The 9256-nt window shown below is 38.3% G+C and overlaps 1 protein-coding gene and 1 long non-coding RNA gene across 2 annotated transcripts; both read left to right on the forward strand.

Moving 5' to 3' along the window:
• The first annotated feature begins 574 nt into the window (after positions 1-574).
• LOC125681918 (uncharacterized) lies at positions 575-3262 on the forward strand. Its single transcript, XR_007372360.2, has 2 exons — positions 575-867; positions 2996-3262. It is a non-coding gene; the product is annotated as an uncharacterized LOC125681918 (long non-coding RNA).
• A 4519-nt stretch (positions 3263-7781) lies between these two features.
• Positions 7782-8633, forward strand: LOC130051549 (uncharacterized). Its single transcript, XM_056153566.1, has 2 exons — positions 7782-7788; positions 7969-8633. The coding sequence occupies exons 1-2, from the start codon at positions 7782-7784 to the stop codon at positions 8631-8633; spliced, it is 672 nt and encodes a 223-aa protein (XP_056009541.1).
• Positions 8634-9256: the final 623 nt, after the last annotated feature.

A 9256-nucleotide genomic window follows, 5' to 3' on the forward strand; every position in this document is an offset into this window, starting at 1 on the left:
ATGCCGGGTAGTATAAATACGGCTGTTTTGCGAGAGACAGTGTCATTCTGAAGTAGACGCTGGCAAGGAGTTATCGAAGGTACGGTGAATAAAGAAACTAACAGTATACGGTGTCTAGTATACTAGTAGGGAAGCTTTTAAAGGTGGGAACGTTCACCTGGTGTTTATTTTATTTTGTTTGATCAGTCCTTCGACAAAAGGGATCTGTCCGGTATAAGGACACATCTCCCGTACTCCCGGATCTGTCACATCCAGATCTATAGTCTCTTTATGATAAAGATAGGAAATCTTGCACATATCTGTATATATTGACTCGTACATTTGTTTTTATAAAGATAGGAAATCTTGCACATATCTGTATATATTGACTCGTATATTTCCTAATCATTTGTTTAAGATCAATATCAGTAAGTATAGGGACTCATCCAAATCTTCGAACCCTAACACGTTACACATGTATTAAACATGATGCACTTAGTCTCTCGTACACACACCTTATAATGTAATACTCATCACGTGACTTGTGTATGATCTCGGTCGAACGACGTAATACCTTAATCATTTCCTATTTCCCGATGAATTTCTTATCTAGAGAGGCATGCATGTTAATTGTAGAAAAAGACCTGGTATTGTGTTATAGGCTGTTGTACTGTATCACAAGATTCACTTATTCTGATCATTAGTCACCACAGCGTGATTTGTCACACGTGAGGATTGATATAAAAACATAAGCACACGTCTTTTCACAATAAAAAAAAAATCAATCTGGAAAGATGAAAATGAAACCTGTTATAGTTGTGTTAGTTGTGCTGATGTTAGCTTTCTGTGTGGTTCGTGCCAGTCCTCTTCAGAACGAGCAACTGGAAAGTAAGTGAAACCAGACTATCTAAAACAAAAATTAATACATGGTAACTTTAGTTCAAGACACACGTGAGCTTTTTTGGTCAAAGTTCTTCCTCGTCGTTGTTATTGTTGTCACCTTCCTCGTCGTTGTTATTGTTGTCACCTATTCATATTTTTCATTTCTGATGACGACATCGGGCCCATTTCAACCAACTTTGATACTAAGTTTATCAGTTTTAAACCTTTCTATAAATCCAATCATCATATGGGTAGAATTTGTCAATGTATAATAATTTGGTAATTGGTAAAAATCATGAAACCTTGGACTAAGGGGATCACAAAAGGGATTTATTAAAAAGTTATTCATCGGAATATAGTTTTAAAAATGTGTAAAAGCTTCTTCGGAACGAGGACGATGTGTGTGTGTGATCTTATAAACCTTCAACACAAGAAATTATAGCTACAATATTTGTCTCGTAAAATAAAAGTATATATCAATGTGCATTGTAGATTCACGTTTACTTAAACCATGACCCCACTGGGGCTTTCTTTGGGCTACAACAGAATGAAACTTTAGATTTTTCAATTTTCAACATATTTTCGAAGTAATCACAATGATACATTTTGTCAATTACACTGCAACAACGATGGGCCAGATAATTAGTTAAATGGTTATCAAGCAACATTAAAAATATTTTATATCGTCTTACGTCCCAGTCTAATGTAGTGTAGATTCAATTCTACTGAAACCATACTTCCATCTGTACAAGTATCGGGCAAAGTTTGGGACCATAACCAAGGAAATAAAGATGTATAATACAATAATAATTTGAAAAAAAAAATATTCAAGCATGAATATGTAGTATAAAGGAAACTATTTATGAATGGTAACTTCCATGGGCAAGGGTTGGCCTATTGTAAAGCTCCAACGATTCACCTGTTGAAATTCCATAAAATCTTTTCAAGAGGTGTGCATAAAAAGGTGAAAATAACGAACAGTGATCAATCACAGGCACCTGAAGTGTGGATAGCTTGTATAGATCTAATGTACATACCCTCCTTCTAGAATGAAATGTTTTTTATACAGAACCAATAATTTATCCAAAATATGTTATTTTCCCACCGATCACATTCATGTGTCGTTCTGAATAGTCAGTTTGTACCTTCTGTAAACCTTTGAGATGACCAATTGTGAGATACTAATATCTGTAAAGGTGTGCAACACATTATGCAAACAAACAGGGGGCTACCTGCTTCGAGACTGATTCACGGGATATAAACCAACTTTATCGAAGGAATTTCTGCAAATATCTCGTTAGGCTAATGTAGTTCTACTTATGTCTTTCATCTAAATCCCATATCATCCGGATCCGTTTTATTTGTCGTATATATTCTGCCCCCCCTTTTTTTTTTATTGTATCCGAGCATTTACGTCCATTGACAGCCTTACAGGAAGTTGTGACATCACTTTGTGTGTCGCGTTATCTGATTGGCTTGCACTTGCGTCCTCTAAAATATACTCTAGATAAGCATTTCAGCTTAAGTAATTTCGATTGGTTATCGTCTTCAAATAAGTAATCCTATAAACACATGTATCAAAACTAGCTTTTTACCATTAAATATTCTGAGTTGATATTTCTATTAGTCATTTTTGTTTTTAAAATCATGCGCCTTTGACAATTTTTAAAGTAGCTCTTTCGTATATTTTCGTTCATTGCTCGGAAGATTGAAGAGCCAATCACGTAACGCGAGGCGCAAACATATTTTGGATAAATTATTTGGTTCTGTATAAATATAATTTCTTTCTAGAAGGGGAGTATGTACATAAGATCTATACAAGCTATCCACACACCAGGTGCCTTTGTGATAAATCTCATAACTCCTATAATGAAAAAAGTTAAGAGTTGGGCAAACACGGACCAACGGACATACCAGAGGTTAAATTACAGTTTGTGGAAATGATATGAATGCCCCCTGAGACCTGTGTAGTATATACTTGTGCAGTGGAGATCTAAGGTTTTTTGCTTGGACAGTACTTTGTCCTAAATCTATATTTTCTCTATCTCTCTCATCTGTGTTTTATCAGGTAGATCAGGTGAGCGTTGTGATTAATGGACTTATATTAATGCATACGTTACCTTTATGATTACAGGTAAGGTGTTCGGTTCACGTAATGTGGACACTGAGGAGAGAAGATTGGGAGGCATATTTTCCGCAGGGGGACCTCGGCCACGAACTAGGCGTCCCCCAAGAGACAATGAATGATTGTATTCCGCAGTAATACGAATTCAACTCGGAAACTTTATTGTCAAATATTCTATATGATGCAGCTTTCCGGTGTTTAGAAAGTCAATTTAACATTTAATTTACATTTTGAAATTTTTGTACCCTACCAAAAAAAATAAATAAAAAAAAGCAATGAAATATCACTGTTATGAAAAACTTAATTTGGTAGAGATTCTACAAAGTGTATTATCTGAGAGCGCAACAATTAAATCTGGATTATTCATTATATCACAGTAAATGATACTCTCTGTCTGAATATATGTTACGCATTTATCCAGAGACTAAATTATGTACTTTCTAACGGGTTTTCATTCCGTACTCGCTCTCATAAACACTGCTTAGAGAATCTCCACATCACACAAAAAACCGTCTAATAGTTGCGAGATTTCTTTACCACAATGATCTCGTAAATGTGAAAAAGAATGCCTACAAACTTAAGGGAAAGCCCTATGGTATCCACGAACAATATCCTGTTGAAATCGAGGAGCGTAGGAAAAAACTTTATTCAGTTCAAAAACGGTTGAAAGAATCCGGGCGGAGGACCAAACTAGTGAGGTATAAACTCTACGTTGATGGAAAACTATACCAAGCGACACACGATGACGCTCTACATCAGGAACCAATGGACATACCGTGCAGTAGATCGTATAGTGATGTTACCAGATCCGCGCCCGTTCAGCCATGTCCGAACACTCACACTCCGGAATTATGCAATGTCCAGCGGACGACCAGTAGTGCCATGCCAGCTACAGTTATCCGCAGTGATCCGCGACACGAAGACAATCGTAGCGTGCAGGTAAACCGTACATGTACCAGTACATAGGGGTGCGTGGAGAGTGACCTTAACATTCTGTCATGGAATGCTAGGCATGTAGATGATAGTGTCGGTAATGCTACTTTTTTCTGTTCAATGGAAAATAACTTAATAGATTATGTTTTAGCGGAAAGCAATGATTTTGATAGCATTACTGACTATTCGTCGGGCAAATTCAATATATTTTCTGACCACTCACCTATATGTTTTAAATTATCTAACGTATTGATTTTTTCATCGGACCGTGAACAGGTACATGTGCAAGGTACAGGTAGGACTCTTTGTAAATCGATCAAGTGGAAAGAAAATAACACTCAACTTGTGTTGAATGATTTAAATAAAAAAAACATGGTGCATTACAGCGTAGGTTAGATGTTCCTTTTACAAATTTACATGATGTTACTAGCTGTATAGAAGAATTTTGTGAAATTATCAATGAATGTGTATTGCCCCACGCTGATGTATTCGAAGTAAAATCCAGAGGCACCCAGGATGACCAGAAAAGGAAAACATGAAATAAATATAAGGGGGATAAACCATGGTTTGATGAACACTGTAAAATGTTATTACGTGAATATAGGAATTGCTTGCATGTTTTTAATAAGTCTTACTCAAATAAACATAGGGAAATGCTTGTCAGATCCAAACGTGAATAAAAAAAGTATGAATGCAAGGTGAAGATAACGAACAGTGATCAATCTCATAACTCCTACAAGCAATACAAAATAGATAGTTGGTAGAATTTTTTAATAAATGTTTATAGGGTTCATGAATTTTATTTATAACTTTACTTGACTTCATAAATAAGACTTTAAAACTTAAAAGTAAATTTTTAGACAAAATATAAGCTTGGTAAGATCAGTCAGGATTTTAGTACTTCCGGTGATTAGTGCGTCCCTTTATACGTCATGGATGCCATCTTTTGAATGGAAAAACGATGTGGTTCTTTTATTTTGGGATTTACATAACTAAACAGTAAACAATGAACAATTGATAATGATAGAAAGTTAATTTAATAAACAAATAACACTTTTGAAGGAAACAGCATTGTTGCCATAGTGCACAATAGTCGCTATATACCACCGTCTTAAGTTGACAGTGAACAGAATATTGAAGTTGATAATAAAACATTGACCTCAATTAAGAAATGAAACTTATAATTCTTTGTTTGATGCATGTATCAAACGAAACATTGGACGGCAAACTTCATCAATGCGCGTAGGCGCATTGATGAAAAAGTTTTCCGTCCAATGTTTCGTTTGATACATGTGTAATGAATCGGGTTTGGTTTAATGAATTGAAATCGGGCACGGGAGTCTATTTGACCTGACTACCCTTGGGTTGGACGAGTCTAAGTCGCCCGGGCAGTATAAATACGACTGAAAGCTGTGGAAACAACACTCTTGCAATTGCAGTCGAAGGCGACAGATCGAAGCAAAGTAAGTAACACAATAAAATAAAGAGCTTTAGGGTTTGGTGAATAGCTGAATAAGCTATTCACATAAGGGGCTGAATAAGTCTCAAGATATAGGTTGCGTCCGTAGGTTAGCCACTGTAACTTTGTCACTCGGCAATAAAAACTGAATAAGTTTGTACCCCGGTGACAAAGTGAACTGGAAACACCTACGGGCAAGAGACCTCTTGGTCGCGGTGGACCAGGTGACCAAACCCAAAGGCTAGGTACACTGGTAAGCCAACTGGCAGGGTTAAGGGACACGGTGGTAGGTCGATAGACATAGGTGTACAAGTGGTCAGGGCCAAGTGAACAACGTTGGTTCCCACGAGTAGAGGACCAGAGGTACAGCTATCGACAAAGTGTCAGGACCAAGTGTCGGGGTCATTTGGGCTGTACCAGTGGTACAAGTTTTTATATGTCAATAGACTTCCGGAGGGTTAATTGATTTATAGAATCACCGTAAATATATTGATTTAGTAAATAGATCTAGCCTATAGCACATAAATTCATTGATTTTGGCCATTGATTCAAACTGTGAAGTAACAGTTTCTTTTTAAATCATTTGTTGGAATATAAAATCCAGAGATCCTGAGTGTAATCAGGTACGTGCCTGCAGAAAATATACCGCTCGGCTGGGGTGCACGTTACATAATTTTGGTGGCAGCGGTGGGATCTCTGGTATTTAGAGAAAAGTTATTATTAAAGAAAGAAAACTTTTTGTGTTTGTTTTGAATTATGGCTAATAGGGACGTAGATCGAGAAATCACTGTCCTTCAGGACGAAATAAAGAAATTAGAAAGTAGTATTAGACAAACAGAAAGTATGATTCATTCGACTCCGCGTCCCCAAGTACAAAGTTTGCCTGACTCAGGGATAGTTACAGGACAGAGACCAAGTACGTGGACTTCTGATTCCCCGGTGGCAAATTATTTAAGAGTTAATGAGCCACAAAGTAGTGTTCAATTTAGATTAGACCCGGAGAGACACAGACGAACCGGACCGCAATTTGGTGACATGCTTGGATTGAGTAATATCGGACCAAGTTCAGCCAATGGGCAATATATAACCGAAAGACGTCCAAGGCGTATTATTGATAATGAAAGAGGACATAGTGAGTCAAGGGGATATAAGAGCAGACGTGAAGTGAAACCTGCTACCTATGACGGATCTGGTCCCTGGATTGACTATTATACGCATTTTAGGACCGTATCTAAATTGAACGAGTGGACAGAAGATGAAAATGGGCTATTCCTTGCAGCTTCACTACGGGGTCAAGCACAGAGTGTTCTCGGTGATTTGCCTGGTGACAGTAATGATTATCGGTATTTAGTACAGGCACTTGAGGAACGTTTTGCCCCGCCGAATCAAACTGAATTGTATAGAGTGCAATTACGAGATCGTAGAAAACGGGCGACAGAAACGATACCTGAGCTTGGACAATCTGTTAGAAGATTGACGAATTTAGCTTATCCTAGGGCTCCAACGGAGGTAAAAGAAACACTGGCCATGGAACAGTTTCTTGATGCATTGCCAGATTCAGATATGCGAATAAGGATAAAACAGGCGCGTCCTCAGAATCTAAATGATGCCACTAGGCATGCAGTAGAACTTGAAGCATATTTGAAGGCAGAAAATAAACACAGTACCATGGGTCATCAACGCCAAGTCATTGAACAAGAGGGCCAGGGCCACAGCACTATAGACAAGGACCTTAGGAATTGGATGGAAAAAATGGAAAAGAATATTGGGACATTGAGTAAGGAAATTGAATTCTTAAGCAAAAGTTCTATTCCTAAGTCCGAATTCCGAGAGAAGGTCAACGAAACACCATTCAAAAGACGAAGAAAATTAGAGGAAATCGAGTGCTATGCTTGTCATAAGAAGGGTCATTATCAGAAAAACTGCCCAGAAAATACCAAGAGCATCGGGGAAACTCATGGGTCAACAAAAAGAGAGAATTCATCAAATTTTCAAAAAGCTAAAAGTAACCAAATGACAGGTAGATTAGGATCCTGCACAGGGGAATCAGGGATGTTTGTGAATGTTGCGATAAATGACATTCAGACAAAGTTCTTGATAGACACAGGGGCAACAGTATCCATGCTGTCCAAACAACTTTACGACAAAATTAAAGATCACAGCTGCTATGAAATTAAAGAGACTAAGATGAAAGTGTTCACTGCAGATGGAACTCAAATGGAACTTCAAGGGAAATTAGACCTTCAGATAGAATTGGGTACAAAACGAATTGAACTTACGGCTCTGATTTCCGACATCCAGCCAGATGGAATTCTGGGCTTAGATATCATTCGAAGTCATGAGATAATGATAAGATTGTGGAAGATTTACTTCCAGAGGTACAAGTAGAAAGGGGCATTCAGGATGAAGGGTTAGAGCTAGAGCATAGAGAAAAGGAAAACATGGCCGCAAAAAGATCAAGACGTCCACCGAAATGGATGTCAGATTACACGATATAATTACTGTCCTCTTGTTGTTTTGTTTTGGTATCCAATATAACTTTGTAAATCAAAATTTAAAACTACAATTATATTTTGTGTGATTTTTGTAGATATGCCAAAAACCAAGACTACAGTGAGGAAAGGTCGAAAGTGTCCATTGTGTCCTTTGAGGTTTTATACGGATGAAGAAATGGCCAAACACATAACAAGTTGCAGCAAGGCATTGATTTACTGTGACCACTGTAACTTCAGTTCCCTGACATCGAGAAATATCAAGAGACACATGAAAAGGAAACCTGATCTCGTTGATGATAGAGAACAGATGGACGGTGGTATTGACAGTGAAGACCTAGGCAATGTGGATTCAGATGAAGAATCTTGGTTAGGTCAGGATCCTGGGAGCTTGGTGGAGGTACTTCCTGTAGTGGCAGATGAACACGAGAAGGAAGATGTTGACCATGAACCAGGACCGTCCATCAAACGATCACTTAGAGAAGAGGCTGGTAAAATAGTAGAGATTGGCAGGGTGGTGAGGAAGCCTACTCGACCAATGCCGATACACACGCCCCACAGGGAATTGGTGACAGCAACAGTGCCAGATAAGAGCATATCCGATGACCTCTTGCCGGACATGGGTGATAGTAAGCTGGAGAAATACAAGGACGCTCAGTGCCAGACAGATCCTCTGTATTATACTGAAAGCACAGTGATTACCACCAGATGGGTAGAGGGTGGCAAGACAATGAAGAAGGTGGAGAAGAAAAAGTTAATTTGATTATTATGAGAACAATGTTAAATGATCAACGATTACTTAGATAAAGTAGTCCAGTTTCTGTGCATCATGTTTAAATGATTCGCTTTGTTATTTACATGATACCCTTTACTTGTAAGTAGAAGATAAAAGAAAAAGAAAAAAAAAATGTTTATTTTTGTTGGTCACATTTCATACGGGACGTATGAACCTGGAAAGGTGGGTAGTGTAATGAATCGGGTTTGGTTTAATGAATTGAAATCGGGCACGGGAGTCTATTTGACCTGACTACCCTTGGGTTGGACGAGTCTAAGTCGCCCGGGCAGTATAAATACGACTGAAAGCTGTGGAAACAACACTCTTGCAATTGCAGTCGAAGGCGACAGATCGAAGCAAAGTAAGTAACACAATAAAATAAAGAGCTTTAGGGTTTGGTGAATAGCTGAATAAGCTATTCACATAAGGGGCTGAATAAGTCTCAAGATATAGGTTGCGTCCGTAGGTTAGCCACTGTAACTTTGTCACTCGGCAATAAAAACTGAATAAGTTTGTACCCCGGTGACAAAGTGAACTGGAAACACCTACGGGCAAGAGACCTCTTGGTCGCGGTGGACCAGGTGACCAAACCCAAAGGCTAGGTACACTGG

Source organism: Ostrea edulis, chromosome 2 (genome assembly GCF_947568905.1).
Source record: "Ostrea edulis chromosome 2, xbOstEdul1.1, whole genome shotgun sequence".
Classification (NCBI taxonomy): Eukaryota; Metazoa; Mollusca; class Bivalvia; order Ostreida; family Ostreidae; genus Ostrea; species Ostrea edulis.